The sequence below is a fragment of the Cyclospora cayetanensis genome, unplaced genomic scaffold, assembly GCF_002999335.1.
Source record: "Cyclospora cayetanensis isolate NF1_C8 unplaced genomic scaffold, CcayRef3 CcayRef3_contig_23, whole genome shotgun sequence".
Classification (NCBI taxonomy): Eukaryota; Apicomplexa; class Conoidasida; order Eucoccidiorida; family Eimeriidae; genus Cyclospora; species Cyclospora cayetanensis.
Genome location: NW_020312181.1, coordinates 261,973 through 279,191, shown reverse-complemented (window position 1 = coordinate 279,191; position 17,219 = coordinate 261,973). Strand labels below are relative to the sequence as shown.

At 54.1% G+C, this 17,219-nt stretch overlaps 2 protein-coding genes across 2 annotated transcripts; one reads left to right on the top strand and one right to left on the bottom strand.

The window, feature by feature from the left end:
• Positions 1-559: 559 nt before the first annotated feature.
• On the bottom strand, positions 560-1,466 carry LOC34621563. The gene is made up of 3 exons (XM_026338124.1): positions 1,371-1,466; positions 901-1,216; positions 560-654 (listed from the first exon to the last, which is right to left on the bottom strand). The coding sequence occupies exons 1-3, from the start codon at positions 1,464-1,466 to the stop codon at positions 560-562; spliced, it is 507 nt and encodes a 168-aa protein (XP_026193909.1).
• A 6,883-nt stretch (positions 1,467-8,349) lies between these two features.
• LOC34621560 (collagen alpha-1(III) chain) lies at positions 8,350-13,964 on the top strand. The gene is made up of 9 exons (XM_026338123.1): positions 8,350-8,744; positions 9,068-9,748; positions 10,077-10,533; positions 10,755-11,828; positions 11,919-12,455; positions 12,516-12,794; positions 12,915-12,978; positions 13,111-13,181; positions 13,866-13,964. The coding sequence occupies exons 1-9, from the start codon at positions 8,350-8,352 to the stop codon at positions 13,962-13,964; spliced, it is 3,657 nt and encodes a 1,218-aa protein (XP_026193908.1).
• Positions 13,965-17,219: the final 3,255 nt, after the last annotated feature.

Sequence of the window (17,219 nt, the reverse complement as noted above, 5' to 3'; positions counted from 1 at the left end):
AGCAGGAAACTCAAGAATGCACATCCTACAGGCTCCCGTCAGTCTCCACTAGCAGACAGAAACAAATATCCAGTTGACACTATACACAAGGTTTACGCTATTGCACTGTGTTCGCGCCAGCCGCGAACGGCGGACTGCTATAGCGCCGACGGATTCCGTATACGGCAACACCATCATTTGATGAATCCCCCACAAGTTGTGGGGTTGCAGGCCCCTTAACCCGTGATGGATTCGGTTCGTTCTCGGCTAGAGAAGTACTCCTTCTTCCGTAGACCTCACCCCCACCTCCCTCTCTACCAGAGCAAAGGAGCCCCCTGCCTCCGCTGTACTGAAGTGGCCCTCATACCAAGGAAACCGAGGACATGCAAGCACAGGAAATACCGCAGTGTGCAGGCTCCTTCGCTGCTGCTCTCCCCCGCCTCCAATTCTCTTTGGATAAAAGGGTCAAAAAGCAATTGGAGAACGGCCCTCTTCCTGCAACGCGAGAGAAGCCCATGAGGAGAGCTCCTTGGGGGGAGTTCAATACACAGGAAGTAAAACCCCCCTGGGTGGTAAAGGGCTACGGTTTCGCTGGCGCGAAGGAAGTGGTGGCAACATAGGAGAGGTTAAGTGTTGGATCGAAGAGGACTGGAGATTGAATATACGCGAACGGTTCTGCAGACAAGCAAAGGCACGCCGTTGAAAGAGGAACAATGAAACCAAAGGACTGCCCCACATGCGCAACAAAATAGAGAGGGCCGAGGCACAGGCCGCAGTCTCGCTAGAAACAGAAGGAACTTTTCATACCTATTGGTGCGCAAGCAGGCGCATGCGCAAACAACTGCACTTCTGGATCAATATATACCTATCTGAATGTCAGCATCTAGAGATACGAAAACATATATAGGGCCTAACTCGTACCCTGACTACCGGGCTGGGGGTATACCGCAGAAGTTCCTAGTGGGGCAGTTTGCCTCATGTCACCGCCATTTGCCTGCACGTGATGTTGAGGATTTAAGGGCTGCTGCTGCTGCGTGAAGTGCGGCGACTTGAGGGCGGGACCTTGCGCTTGTGCTGCGGTTAGTTTGGAGGGTCCAAAGACTCTGGCTTGCAGTTGTGTAATGTACTTGGCGAGGTCATTGTTCCTCATCTCCAGCTCAATTATCCGTCTGTCCTTTGACTCGCATCTCTCACAGTAAATGTCGAAGCACTCGAAACAACCCGGCTTCCCGCATACCTGCACAGATAGATGCGCAGACCACAAGCTCCTCACACATGAGCCGATGCTCAGCAGGAAACATCCCTTTGCTGCTTCCTTCACCGTATCGGACAAAGGTGCAGGAGAGTCAAATATCGGCCTCCGAGGGTCGACGCGCCAGGCCGTTACAGACCGTTTCATATCTAGGAATAAATTTGAATCCTGGGGGAGGAATCATCAACATTGAGTCATCGTGGGGCCCAGCCCCCGATTCCCTCCGCCTGGCCATCTTCGTGGATCACATGCGTTGCAACTCCGCTACGCTCTGACGCGCACTACCCTCCTCCCTCCCGTTCTCGCAGCGCCGTCTTCAGTCGCTCTCTGCAGCTTCACCGCCACCCTTTCAACTGCCACCCTGGGCAAACAAAGCCACCAGCACCCCGCGCAAAGCCTCAGCTCTATGTGCAGTGGTTCTCAGGCGCGAAGGCATCTGGTCCGATTCGAGCTTCGGGACTGCATGCGAAACTATGCTGCATTCCGAGGGGACGGACAAGAGAACTTCTCCAAATATGAGAGCACTACGAAGGGCCTTGGGCTCCGGATTCGGCTTAGGTGTGTGTCATTAGTAGGACAGCGCGCGGCTCTGGTCAGTCAACGGTAAAGCGCCCTGCAAGGCTCGCCACTGAAGGCTTTCAGTGTGCGGACTCTTTGGTGGAGGGAAAAGCATAAAATAATAACTAGTTTACTCAAAAAGGAAGGTGGCTACGATAAACTGAAGAAAAGCGGAGAGCTGCCACAGCCACCTCCGAAAGTGATTGAATCGATTGGAAGCCGACAAACAGACCTACTGCCAGCCGCCAACCAGCTTTATCTTCACCTCCTCTTGCTCTGTGCTCTACCCCCTCGCAGCCTCCACTCCCTTCTTTTCATCTATTGGATTTCCTTAAAGTATGTCTTCGTACTTTGACAAATAAAAGCGTACTAAGATGGGCATACACCTGGAGAAACGTCCCGTACACTCGAAAGGTCAGTTGTTGCGCGAGACGCCTTCACCGATGTCCTTTTTCGCTCCCGGACTCAGGACTAGCGGGAATGCTACAAGGTTCAGTCATCCATTTCCCAAAATTACAGGCAGAAAGATGGCCAGTATATTTTCATATCAACCGCAAGAAAACTTGGCGTAGGCTCAGTGAGCAATTGACCGCTACATGGGCCTTCCCGCTGGATCTTTATTGCAGTGTCCTCTGGGTACAAACACCTCAGTGAGGAGAAACTGTTTCTCCTATCAAGCCCAAACTGCCGGCAGAGCGGAGCTTTGATGATGAGGCTGCAAAAAGGCGGCTTACTAGAACATCGTAGAGCCCCTCTGTCCGTAAGGCTAGGCAGAGAGCCATAGGGAGCCCAAAAAATCAAGCCAGCGAACATCCTATAAGGTCATCAAGCAAATAAAATGTTTAGTGTCGTGTCAAACTTTTGTATTTGGCTCTTCGGAGCAGTCAGTGGCTGAAGGCCCAATGTTATGCCCAGCAAAAACATATGCTACGAGCACCCACGGATGGTAGAGCGTCATTGTGCGCCCGCCGTCTCCATGTTGAAATCCAGTGGACCCTTCTGGTGCTCCAAGCATGAATTTATTTGGTCAAACTAATTGCACGGCTCTTCCGCTGGCTGCTTATCTGCGGTGTTTAACGGGTAGGAGTGTGCATTCGTGGATAGGAAACTTTTTTGTGTAAACCTTTGTATGTTGCGAAAGCCTGGCCAGGTATCACTGAGCTGTTTGTGACTTATCGCTCCATTAGGTAACAACAAAAGAGAAATGTGCCTATCGATATGAGTAGCCAGGAAATGATCTAACTAGCTGGGGCAGCTCACCTGGTTGAGGCTCATATCCCTTGCATCCCTTGCCTTCTATGAGTAGGTGCTCATAGCAGATCTTCCTGCCGGGCTTTCTTAGCTGGGCATGACATTGGGCCTTCAGCCACTGCTCCGAAGAGCAAACCACAAAACTGTGACAGTCGCCAGGTAGCCATCAGTGTGGCAGTTCGATGAACGGAACGTTGTCTTTGAGTGAATAAGCTGAGGCCTGCTGCAGTTCCTTCTTGACCGCCCAATATACATACCTCTGAACGTTGGATTTGGTCACTCGGTCTGTCTGCACTATACGCGCACGCGCTTCTCTCCTTGTGCACATGGACTGCACATACATCCTGCCGGCTCGTGGCTGCAACCAGAAACCCCGCTATTAATTTAACATAATCTGTGCTGGGCAAGGGCCAATTTCCTTACTTCAACCGTGGGGCCCTAGGGAATGTCGACACGCTTTCTCAAAAGACTTTGAGCCCCCTCAATTGGTAGATCAGAGGCAAAAGTGGCCAAGTTTTTCAGGGACTGCAGGTACGCACTCCTCAAGTACCTGCTGTTTATTGAATGAAGAGAGCGACCTTGGGAATAAGCACTCGCTACTTTTTTCAGAAACCGGAATCAGAAAGTCACAGAACACAAGGGTGAATATCGTTTTCGGCAAAGTGTGTGCTTCCTCGATGCAGCGATTGCCATTGCACTCTCTTTTCTGGTCATCCTTGGGGTTACATGTTTGCTTGGGCCGTCCCAGGCCTTGCCTGTAGAGACCACTGAGGTAGCCAATTGCATCACCACCCCCTTTTTACCCTTGTTTGGATCGCTGCTTACCTTTACAGCAGTTCTGATAGTACTTAAGGGCCTTGGTGTGCTACAAGAGCACAGGCACACAACATTATTATCTGTTCTTCGTTTGGCCATTTACTCAAGTGTGGGATTGCAGCTGCTTGCCCAACGGCGAAAGCTGTACCCGTGTAGATACACCTGTCCCTGTGTACCGTCACCCTTCTGGCGCGCCCTAATTCCTTGTTCCTCGTGATTATGGGCGAAATTTTTAATTCTCCGCGCGTTTCCTTATAGCTTTCCGGGGTCTATCCTAGGCAATTTCACTACCCAAAATGAGTTGTATAGCGCCCCTCCTAGAGCCTCGTTATCAGGACCCTGAGCACCCAAGCCAGCTAACAACTCCAACTTTCTCAAGTTCCTAAAAGCTCTTCGCAAGATGCACCAAATGCTGTTATTTCCTTTGAAAAGTGTGCTGATGACCATATAAATAGTGCTTTTTCTCGGCCCCCCCAAGACACCCCATTGAGTTTCTTGTCTTCAGTGAATGCCACAAGTCGGTTGTGGTGGCGCAATGAGAATATCGAGCAGCACTTTGATGATTGTTTCGGAGCACCCGAAGCCCGTTGAAAGGGTGTAAGACTTGCCGCCAGTTCTCTAAAATAAGTCGTTAGGTAGTAAGGACGCATGCAATTGGGCAGCGTACGTACCAGAGAAAATGGAAGACGGCCGATAAGCGCCCATGCGGCGGCACCAGCCTTCTCTGTGCGGGGAACAGACTGTATTTTCTTAGGTAGATCAAACAAGGAAGCCGCGAGTCTAGCGACTCCAGGAAAGCAAGCTCGGTAATATGGTGGATGGTCATAGAGCTTTGCAACGTCGTTGCGGGTGCGTGATGGTAAAGGCCACACCTTGAGTGTTCCAATTTTTGCCGGATCTTTCCCGTGCATCTGAAGCATGAAAACCTAAAAAGCAATTCTTTCAATAAGAAGCGAGCTCTTGCGTATCTTCACATACCATTGCTTGTCCTGTAACAGCTGAGGCACACGCCGAAGTTGCTGTGGATCCACTTGAACGTTTCGGTTGAATACTAGGGCATTCCCCGAGTATACAACCATCCAGCCTTCCTCTGCGGGCTGATAAAGTTTTGTTTAGCTTGCCACTGCATTTCATGTGGGGCATTAATAAATGCAAAGGGCATACGGTTGTATGGGAGCTTGTGAGTATGTATGTAGAAGGCCGTTTTGTGCCATTGATCAGGTTGAATGGAGATTTGTTAGTACGATTCTGTGGTGTCAAATGTCGGCCAGGCTGTTGATCCTTGTAATCTGCCAAGTGGAAGCCAAAACGAGTGATCAAGGCTTCTTGCTTTACAATATTCGTGTTAAGGGTCACGAAATTAGCTTGCCCGTGTCACCTCCGGTTTTTCTCGGCACCAGCTTTGGATCATCCCAAGAGCGATGAACGATTCGTGCGTTTCGCTTTATTCCAGCAAATCATCTGCCTACATAACATCATCTTAGTGCAGTGATGGATTTAACTACCGTGGAACAAGCTTGGCTGTGATACGGCGATCAACTTTATAAGGTGCTCTCGACGAACCGCAGGTTGGTCCCGTGCTGGCAGCCCGTTTTTATTTAGGACGTCCGCAAATTCCGAATGGCGCTCGCCCGATTCCTACGCCAAAAGCACGATTGAATTACCTGACTAAGAACTAGTTGCAGTTGCATTAAGGCGAAATGCATGCTCAGAACCGTCTTTTGTCACTGTGCTGCTGAGTTGCCCGCAACAAGGCATCGCCTTGCCTCGTTGAGATACCATCTCTACCCCGCTCCCCAAAGATGACGTGATCCTTGATGAAGAAGCCAGGAGCTGCTGCTTTATAGATTCTCCTGATAGACAAATCTTCACAGCACTCAACTGTGGCCGCTTGAGCGCGTTCCCCCCGCTCACCTTCCTCCCTCCACCATGACATACCTAGAATTACTTCCTGATGCAAGGGTCCACGATGGGTGTCAAGGAACATTCTGATGGATCTGATTTTAATTGTAAGCGGCATTTAACCGCAGTGGCTTTGCCAGTCCCTGTGTTTTGCCGCCCGTCAGCACCCATAAGTGTTGGGGACTGCGCAAACGAGTGAAGTGGCAGATTGCACTTTTGCACTCTCTTCTCAGCTAACAGATCTACTTTAGGTCCAGGGTCCAGCAACGCCAAAAACTTCTCGTCACTACTGAAAACTGTTGCTGGTGCAGAATTGACCAGCGATGAGCTGTCACCGGCCACGGGACCCTCTATAGTTCCCTTGACAGCGCCGCAGCTTGCTGGGGGCTTTTCGTTTTCTAATCGCCTTCTTTGCCCCCCTGCGGCCTGTTTTTGCTAGGACTGGTTGCATTGCCTAAGCTCATTGACTTGCTCCATGCGCCTGCACTTTCGGACTATGTGGCTTATGTTTCCACACTAGACGCAGGTGCATTTTCAGGGGGCTGTCTGCGACCTCCTTCTGAGCTGAACTTCGGTTAGGCGTGCTTTCATTGTGTACCTTAGATCGTAGGCTAAGGCCAGCTGACACGCCTGGATATCCATAGGTTCCAATGCTCGAGCATACTGATCCTCTTCAGCCGAAGACGTAGAAAGCGAGCTCATTTGCTCCTGAACCTTCGACTAGTCCATCGTTAGTTAAAGCCCCATTAATCAGCTGTTTAGTCACTAAATCACTGCTCATGCTGCAGCCATCTGACGTGACACTTTTGTGTCGACCCAAAACAAGTCGCTGATAAAGCAGCTATTCGTCTCCGCTGTGGCTGCTGCGACGCAAAATCTTATGATTTTTGATCTACCACTCAATCGTCCAATATCCATGCTTCTGCTTTCTCAAAACCCGCAGAGCTTGCCGATGAGCTAACTTTGACATAAACAGATGTGTCAACGCTTGTATGGAAGCTTGAAATGCAGTAGTCCCACCGAACCAACTATTTAGTTGACTTTTACAACAGATTGATCGAAACCAGACAGCTGCTACTGGTAAACCTGATACGCCACTACATTCACCACCGTTGGATGAGCAACTACACAGCTGCATCCAACCAGGCAGTGCCATAGACAGTAGTGCTCCATCTAAGTTCTCCTTAGGGAAGCATTCAAGACTCAATACAAGCCTCGCAGAGCGGAAGTGCTCTTCAGAGAATTACCGTCTTCCCCTTCCCCCGCCCAAACCCATTCCGACCTGAGGGGAGAGGGGCCACCGGGTGGCGTGTTGCAGCACCCTCTAAGAAGCACTGCAAGCATTTGCAGGCAGTTCGACATAGCATCCATCGTACGCCCACGCACCATTTCTCCTATTTGTATTGCTCAACTAGTACTCTGAGATAAAAGGATACACGAACAGACGAACCGGCCACTCAATTCTTCACTATTCAATAGCAAAGTATTAAAAGTGTAGCAGACAGTGCTTAGGTGTAGCATAGCCCGTTACAATAGCCTTAGCTCTTCCTTCTGGTCGAGAACTATTAGAAGCGCTGGCAGCGGGAAGGCAGCGGTCTTCCGTTATATACTCAGACGCTCAACAACTTTCCATTAAGGGCGCATTGATGCTGGAGTCAGATGTTTTTCTAGAAAGACCTTCAATGGAGTGTTGGATTAGCCCTGTGCAACCACGGTTTTCCACCTTTGGAGGAAAGGGCTCGTAAGGCACACAGAACACCGCTTAATATGGCATGTATCCGTGGTCAGTCGGGAGTGCCTAGAGCTGGCAATAAGCCTGCTCACAAGAAGATTGAGGCTTGTGTACTGATTGGCGCATGCACGGCAGCTGGTAGTAATACTCCTAAAATTGTACGACCATAGGGCCCCCAAGCCAGAAACAATGCGAAAGCAGCACAGGAGGCCTTTGGGGCCCTTCCAGAGCCTTGTCTCTGTCTCTTTTACCAGTAAGAGGTCCTTGTATGCCTGAGGGTTGCTCGGTAGTTTTCGCGGAAGGTGCGGTGCTGCCCCTGTTGTTGTGCTGACTGTGCTTTGCTTGGGGCATCTCTTTTCACTAGAAGTGGTTTATTATGCTCAGGAAGGCCTGTGGCCCCCACCCTTTGATACGAATTGCTACGCTAGACGGCTTCTGTACGGGGCTGTCTCCGCAGCGCCAACGGCCGCTGCTGCTGCTGCCGCTGCTAGTGTAGCTGCTGCAGTTGTTGCAGTTTGCTTCCCTCCCATTGATAGTATTTGTGTGTTTGTATTCGATTGTTGTTTTGTCCTTTGTTCTGCGCTGCATGGGGCTTCCACCTCCTGCAGGCTGCCATCTCGGTGCCCCATTTCCACCTTTCAGCGGCAGCAGCAGCTGCTGCTGCCGGTGGTGGGTCTCTGTTGCGTGTGGGGCTCTGATGTCTACGGCAGGACTCTCGTAGAAGCAGATACCAAGAGTGGCGTAGAGTTCTCTTTCTGTGGGTGCGGAGGGGCCTGAGGCATCCCCCAGGGCCTCTCCTCAGAGAGGGTGGGCCCCTCCCAGGGGGCCCCTCAGCGTGCAGGAAGCTAAATAGCGGCAAATGAGCAGACGTATCAACAAGGGCGGGGCTCAGGAGAGCCCAGGGGGCCCATGGGACGAGGAATGGCACAGCGGGAGGGATGGGGCCCCAAGGGATGGCGCTAGACGGACTGTACTTGTTATGGGTTCGAGTGCCCGCAGGGGCGGTACACTGGACTCCCCTGGGCCTGGAGGATTTGTTCCTAGACCGGCTGGTAGCTCCCCCATACTCAATCCGCGCAAGGGCCCTCCTCCAGATTCAGAAGTGCACGCGGGTGCAAGCTCGGGGGGTGTACGGAAGCTCCCTTTCATGGCTCTTAGCGACATCATTAGGCAGCAACACCGAAAGGAAAAAGTGAGTTATATCTATGCATATGTGTGTATGGAGGGGCGGCACAGGAGGCTTCAATACGTGGGGTAGCAGGTCTATGTAGTTGGCTACGGTGGGACAGGCATGGAGGTGAGGGAACGGGGTGAAGACGCGGGTGCTCGGCCTCCTGTGGAGAGCATTGGCGGGAGCCTTTCTCGAGGATTATCTCAGGATCTCTGGGATTTTGTCGTTGAAAGACCTCGGGGGGCTTCGGGAAGTGTTTGGTTGTGTGTTTGTTGCGGCGGTTCGAGTTGTTGGACGGAGTTCGAGGCTCCCCCGCAGTGCCACGTTGTTGGGGAATGCGTGACGTCTGCATGAGCAGCGCGTGCTGAAGCGAGTGTGAATTTTTTGTATTGGCTATCCTTTAGAGCATACTATTGGTGCACATCCTGCTTGGGTGTTTTTCACCAGCAGCTTTTTCTGTCGTGAGTGCTGCATTTCCTGGACTTGCGGCGGTTTGCGCCGCTCAAGTAGCGGATGGAGCGGCAGCGGCAGTGATCACAGGCATGTGTGATGCACAGCGGTTGGTTGGGTGCTGTATTTGTTCTTTGAGAGTTTTATTGGGGGGCGGGGGGTGGGGCCCCTGGGCACAGTGCGTGTCCTATCGTGGTGCTCCTGTGTGCAAACGTGTGTGGCCTCAGCTGCTGCAGCCGCAAGACAGTTCCTCCTCGCCAACGAGACAACATCAGCAGCAGAATCAGAATCAGACACAGCAGGGGTTGGCTCGGAATGCTCTCTTCGGGTCCGAGAGGGCCCCCCTCCGGGTAATCCCTTCAGGGGCCCCCGCTGGAGAGCACCGGCGCGTGCGGGAGGTCAGTGGCGGCCCCCAAGACGCTCGCGAAGGCGGCGTGCAAAGAGTCAGTAGAGTGTCTCCCGAGAGTCGTCAGTATCCTGTTCATGTCTCTCGCACGCCGCACCTGAGGGAGAGGCCCTCTCGCTCTCCTGGGGCCCCCAGAGGGCCCTCCCACGAGCACGCAAGTGAGGGGGGCCCCCGGCACCACAGTAGAGGCCCCGATGGTTATGTGGCCACCTCCAGGGGATCCGCGCACCGGTATGGGCCTGAAGAGCTCAGAGAGAGGAGCTCACCGCACAGGAGCTCCTACGTCGAGTGGAGAGATGGGGATAGGGGGGCCCCCCCCCCGCCAGGCCCCCGGTACTCCTCTCCTGCAGAGCAGGGAGACTGGGGCCCTGAGGGCCCCTCAAGGTGGGAGAAATCGGCGGGGAGGAGGAGAGGCCTTTCGCCGGATCAGCGAGTGCTCAGGACCCCCCCTGAGCACCGCCAAAGGCACTATGAGGAGCTGCAGGCTCCCTGCAGGGGGACGCGACCTTCTGAGGATATTCCCAGTGGAGTCGCCTCAAGAGATAGGTGCGTGACTCAGGAAGAGGGTTCCCCCCGCCACTATGGAGGGCCCCATGACAGACGCAGCAGACGCAGGCGGATCGACAGCAGGGATTCCTTCGGAGAAGGGGGCCCCTCAAGACGAAGGGACTCCTTCCCAGAGCCTTGTAGTCCTCCTCGACACCAGCGGGGGGACTGGGGCGGCCCTCATGCGGAGGGCACCCACAGGGCCCCTCCACGCTATAGGTCTCCCTCCCCGCGATCGCCCTCTCCCTTCTATCGCGAGCCTCGCAGAGTGCACCATGGCCCCTCCAGGGAGGCTCCAGGGGGGCCCTCGGGGCCCCCCTGGGGGCCCAGGGATTCCAGCTCTCCCAGGGAAAGGTGGGGGAGGCACCGGGATGCCCACTCTTCCTCGCGGAGGCTCTCGCGCAGCAGCAGCAAGGTCTACAGTAGGAGGCGTCGTCACAGTAGCAGTGGAAGCAGTAGGCGGAGCAGCAGCCAGTGGAAGGAGGAGGGGCCTCTGAGACACACTTCGAGAGGGCGAGAAGGGGGACGCCGCAGCCGCAGCAACCATAGTAGACGCAGTAGCAGCCGAGGCTGTAGAGAGAGGCGAAGCTCCAGCTTGCGGTACGAACGCTCCCGTAGGGACTCTTTTGAATCGAGGCCTTCTGGATCTAGGGGGGGGGGCCCTCCTCGGGAGGGGCTCTCCCCTAAGGAGAGCAGCGGGAGCTCCAAAGAAGTGGGGGGCCCCAACGAGGAGAGAGAGCGCTGGAAACACCGCAGAGAAGAGCTGCAGCGCAGGCTGCGGGGGGCCACCAACGGATCAGCCCCTGCTCCCGCTGCAGCAACTGCAGAGAGGGCCCCAGCAACAGCGGGCGGAGTGGGATCCGCGAGTACGGCGTCAGCGGACTGGCAGCAACAGCAACACCAGCAACAGCACCAGCAGCAGCAGCACGCAGCGGGGTATGGGTGGGGGCCCCCTGGGACGTGCACCCCACAGATGATGCAGCAGCACCCACACCTAATGGCCCCTGAGGGCTTTTACAGCGCCCAAGGGCCCACATTAAGGGGTAAGAGGAGGGGCTGTGACCAGGAGGGGCCCCCTGCAGGCACCTACGCGCTGCAGGGGGCGCATCCCTTCCCGCCTCAGGGAGTGCCTCACTATCCTCCTCCCGGGATGTCGCCTGCTTGCTGGCAGCAAGAGCAGCAGCAGCAGCAGCGACAGTACGGCGGTTGCATGTGGCGGGGCCCCAGGGATGAAGGCTTCATGCCTGCGCCGTGGCCTCAGGTGGGGCCATACGGCGGGCCGAGGGGCCCCCCTGATGAGTACTCGCAGCATCACCCCCAGCAGCAGCTGCAGCAGCAATACCAACAGCAGCAACCGCAGGGAGAGGCCGCTCCCAGCGGTGGGGGAGGCCCTGCCCCCCTGCACAAGACTGTGAGGAGTGGTGTATCTGCAGTGCCTCCTCAGGGGGGAAGCGCAGTTGGAAGCAGTACCTCGGGGGCTTCCTCGGGATCCTCTGGAGGCGGCCCTCCTCCACGAGCGTGCAAAGAGTTCCTTCTGGGAGGCCGTTGCTCCAGAGGCCCCGCATGCGAGGATCTGCACATTCCACCCCAGGAGTACCATAAATTCAACCCCCATACACTCATGCTGCTGGGTTCATTCCTCTCCGAGGCTCCCGAGCTGCGGCGGCGCTTCGCCGCCGATGCACCCCTTAAACAGCAGAATCAGCAGCAGATTCAGCAGCAGCAACAACTGTATGACCAGCAGCAACAGAGGGCCCCACAGAGACAGCAGATGCAGCCAGGACCCCCTCCTCCTCCCACGCGAGCAGGGGCTCCCCCTCTTCCCCATCCTTTGGGAGCCCCAAATCCTCATCAGCCGTTTGGGGGCCCCACATTCCGGGGGCCCCACTGCGCGTCAGGGCCCCCCATGGGGCCCCCGTACGCAAGCCCGCCGCTGGGAGGGGGCCCCGATATGCAAGCGTATCCCCAGGTGTATGGATCTCCTCCGGGAGGGCCCCGAAGTCACCCCTTCGGAGTCCTTGAGGGGGGCTATGGACCTCCTGGAGGCCCCAGGGGAAGGCGGCCAGGAGGTCCAGGGGGCCCCCATCCAGAGGGGCCCCCTCCCTTCATATTGCGCACCCCAAGGCCCATGCAGGGCCCCCCGTTACAGGGGCCCTCAGGAGACGTCCCAAAGCCACCGCCTCCAGAGCCTCCCAGAGGAATTTGTGCACCGTGGTATCCAGGGGGCCCCCCTCCGCCACCCTTCCGGCATCCCGCGATGGGGCTTCCAGGGGTCCCAGGTGCTCTCATGCTAGGCGCTGTACCCCCTAAGAAGCGGAAGTCCTCGGCGAGTAAGGCGAAGGCCAAGAAGCAGAGGAAGCAGCAGCAGCTGTTGCTGCAGCAGCAGCAAGGGATGCAAAGCCTGCAACCTCAGCCGCAGCAGCAAGAGGGTGTACCGCACGGGGACGGAGAGGCTGGGGAGGGGGTCTCATCAGGCCCTAGCAAAGAGGCCTCTGCAGGGGCCGCCGGAGGGGCAGGTCCTCCCCAGCAGCACCAGCATCAAGCACCGGAGGAAGTTGATGCTGAGCAGCAACACCAAGAGGGGGACGAAGACGAGGGTGCTGCTGGTGGGGGATGGGAACGAACAACCGAGCAGGAGACCGTCCTGATGGAATACTTTAATTCAAAGGCCCCGGAGTTCCTTGCCTCCGATGCCTACCTTGAGGGATGGAGCAAGCGGGATCTTATCGAGGTGCGCGGTCTAGAGTTTGGGGTCTGGGGCTAAGGCATCCCTTATTCGGGATTTTTCTGTGCGTGGTATCGAGGGCCGGGGTTTAGTGGAGTATTGTGCGTGTTTTCGCTTCTGCTTCAGTACTTTTACGACCAGTACCTACAGCAGGACATGACGGCTGCTGAGGCCCTTGCTTCCGCTACCTGTGAGAGGCTACGCTGAACCAACACGGCCCTCATTTTGCTGATGTGGCGAGCGCTGCAGTCGCGTCTGTTCGAGCTGCGGCTGCCGTTTCAAAGGGACTGCTTGCTGCCGTTGTCGCTTTTGCTGCCTGCAGCGTACGTCGAAAATCCAGAGGCTTATGGCTTGGTGGGAGGAGCCCCTCCAGAGGACGAAGCGCCAGCAGAAGCAGAAGTGCCAGCAGAGGCAGACGAATCAAAAGCACCGGCAGCGTCTGTCGATGCTAGTGCTGAAGTGCCTACTGGGAATGACAGTGCATAGGATGTTTCCTCTGCAGTGGCAACGCATACCTTCGCGTCTACGAGTGCAGCACGAGCCGAGGCCATGGCATCTGCTGCTTCAGGGGGCTTCTAGCTTGTTGGTGCTGGTTTGGAGGGACCCTTTGGTACGAGACCTTGACGCGCCCGGGGCAGACAGTTTGTGCGTTTCAGCTATTGCGCCTCCCTGTCTGAAAATATTATGGGCTGCTAAGGCCCCCTATTGCCACTCTGGCCTCTACCTATTTCGCTAGAAAAAGGGGTTTCCTCATGGGCAGCAAAGTGACCTAGTGACTCAATGTCCATGCGCGCCTAAACCTCATGGCAATCTAAAGGCCCTCCGAAGAGCAGGGCACATGCGGCGGTGAGACTCCCAGCAAATAAGCCCTATATGGGTAAACTGGCTTGGCAACAACTCTCGCCCTGACGGTCGCAGCCGCTATATCAAAAGCAGCGGCAGGAAGGCCCTGCAGGACTATTGCGCGTAGCACACAACGTGCATTTTCTATGAGTCCTAAGGATGGCCTGCAGCAGCAGCCCTCGCTCCCGGACTGTCCTCTATTTTTGCATCTCGATAGGGGGCGTGTAAACGAAGCGCAAAACAACTATAATCGATGCAGACCCATTCTACAGAGTTGACTTGGCGCCAACGATAAAAACAAAGGCCACTTCAACGTTCGGTGTAGGGGACTGAGCTACGTTTGCACACTTTCTACTACACTAGATTTATTTTGCTTTAGAATTCGTAAGGAACTGACTGAGTGGCTCGTCTGTTCGTCGATCCTACCTATTGCAGAGTACTGCTTGCTCGATACAAGAAGGCAACTGCTGTGTGGGTATGCTGTGGATTTTGTATGCAATAATTTGTGGATGCTAAGAGTGCCTAGAGAATGCAGCCGAGCATCCCCTACGTATTCCCCTTCCCTCGAACCAAAATGCTGAGCGGCGTGGGCAAAGGAACGCAAGAGTGTTTTTGCAAAACACGCAGTAACAATTTAATAAACTTGCAGACAGTGTGGAGTTAAAGTTTTTTTCACAAAGGTGCTAAATGGAGAGTTCCAGGTGTTATCACCACTGGGTTCGATGCAGCTATTGCCTGCTCATCCACTGACTGTGGATGTATTGGTATGTCAAGTCTCCCTATAACAGCTCTCCGCTTCGGGTCAACGTAATGTGGTAGTCAGTAAGTTTATTCTCGTTGGCAGTAGCCTGTGACACAACCCTTCTGCTCTGGAAATAGGCAGTGGTACAACGACCCTTGGGGCGGCAACGGCCAGCCTGCCAGCTGGTGTGAACGCAGTAACTACACAACCAGTAGACAAGCACGATTTTTCAGTCAGTAAACTGTCTATGCCTGTGTCGATGTGCGTCGACCAGAAAAAGGAAAAAGGCCTTAAAACCATGGCTTATTACTCGAAACCTTCATATGGTGATTGGAGACGTGCCTCACTTTGTAATTCCAAAATAAAGAGAAACGGGTATTTTTAGAGGCATGTATATTGAAAGGGAAAACGCCTGAATGGTGGCTCTATTCATAAGGAGGAATTTGCTTGCCCGCTAAGATCACTACACCTCAAGCCCCCACACAAACACTGACTCATTGGTTTATGGCAAGATCAGCTGAACAGCATACTATGGGAGAATTGAACAAGCTGAAGCGGAGACTTGCCTTAGATCAGTACATAGACATATAACACTACGTAGAAGAGCGACCGCTGTACCAGTGGTTTATTTCGCGGTCTACGCACAGCGTAGCTTCAGATGGCCGCAGGATGGGCAGCGGACTAGCATCTCAACAGCTCTGCGGTGGAGCTTTAACAAACGCTGAACTCCCTGAGGGTTCAGGAGCAAATAAACTCACCCCCCTTATCTTTTGGCTGAGAGGATGAGCCGAATCTAGATGTGGAAGGTCTGGCTGTCAGCGTTGTGTCAAACGGCCCTAGCCTGCAATACATGTGCAAGGAAAAGACACGCCAGGGCGAGACGTCGCCCATGCGCAGCCCCGGGAAGCACACCAACACCTCTCTTGCTCCTAGCACAAGAAGATTCACTTGAACAAAGGGACTTAATCAAGAGGAAGCAGGCTGCTTGGCAAGCAAAGAAGGCCCTTGAGATAAATGGAAACCCCACACAAGCTGCGGGGCAGTCATGCGGGCTACAGAGGACCGAGCTGCCAGTGACGATTCACCATGGCTCAATTATGCATTGGTAACAGACCACATTTGTAATGAGGAGTTTCTAGAGTTACTAGACACTGGATTAGAAGAAAGTTGTTAGTTGAGGAGATAATGTAGAAGTGCAGTTGCCACTTAACTCGTTTGCGCAGTCCCCATCGCTCATGTGTGCGGACAGGCGGCGTAACGCAGGGACTTACCAGGCTCCTGCGGTTACATGCTGCACCCCCCAAATCGGGTCCATCATAATGTTGCTTGACAATGCTCAGACCATCATACGTATGCCGTGGGTGACCCACTGGAAGGCGCACAAGCGGCCATAGCTGCGTGCTGTGCCGGTCCGTGTACCAGGAAGAACATTGTGGAAGTAACCCATGGTCTTATTAACGAGGCTTGTCCCATCTACGCGGAAAGAGGTGGTGTTGGTACCTCAACAAGGTGAGGCAGCGCCTCCGTGTGGGCAGCGCAGCAGCGCAGTGAAAGAAGATGGGCTGGAGGATGCATTTCGCCAGAATGGCTTTGCAACTGCTTTCTTTATTATGCAGCTGTTGCGGGACAACTGCTGGTATGGGAAGGTATGCCAAATTCGCCTTTCATGAAAACAATTGCCTTTCGTAATTTAATGCTTCAGATGCATAGGGTAGATCCGGCAAAACTAAACAATCGAAGTGCAGTCTTTACCGTAGCGCACCCGCAACGACGTGCAAAGCTTTATCTATGGGCTTCCATCTTCTTGCCGAGTCCGATTTCCTGACTTCGCTAGAGTCAATGCTTCCTTGGTTGATTCACCTTACAAAATACGGTCTGTTTCCTGCACAGAGAAGGCTGGTGCCGCAGCAAGGGCGATTATCGGCTGTCCTACATTTTTTATTTTCTCCGGTGCTTGCGCTGCACAGTTGTAAGCGTCCTTTCTACCTAATGACCAATCTTAGTAGAGTGGTGATGAGTCTTATACTCTTTCAACAGGCTGCGGGTGCTTCAAAACACCAAATTGCCGCTCGTTATTCGTATTGCATCACCACAACCGAGTTGTGACGTCCCTGCGAGACAAGAAAGTTAATGGGGTGTGGTAGGACCCGAAAATACCACTATTTTTATGGGCATCAGAATACTGTTAAGAGAAAGTAACAGCATTTGGTGCACCTTGCGCAGAGCTTTCATAAGTTTGATAAAGCTGGAGTTGTCTGCTGGCTTGGGTGCCTCCTACAGCGCGACTTTGGGGTGGAGTATACAACGACATTATCAGCTTGGTGCCCAAAGCGCTCTTTCGATGCCCCAGCGATTCGCCATTGTCCTTTTGATCCGCCCTTGTCTGTGGTGATTCAAGTTTCTATCGACAGGGAGTGAGTTTCATGCGTTCGATGCTCATTCGCACGCTCTGTAAAATGGTAAGCAGGTAAAGCACTATCACGTAGAGGATGGCCTACTGTGGCGCGAAACAAAGCAGGGGCTCCGTCACCTGTACACTTCGACTTCGCTCCGCCCTGATGCTTTGTGCAAAGCACATGATCATGTTGGTTTTGACCATGGTGGCAATCATTAGGATGGGCAAACTCTTAATGCCTCTTTAGTGGCCTAGGATGCGCGGCGGTGAACGGTAAAACATGCCCACAGCGTCCGCAGCTGAAGCCGCACAATTCTTTGAACGCGGCCTTTTGCAAAGCTTTCCTGAAGCACTTTTGGTGGATATCATCATAGGCTTTATTGTCGCATCGCCGGAGGCCCAGGGTCAGGATGGCATCTATGTCTCTGCCGACGGACTGAGCAAATTTGCC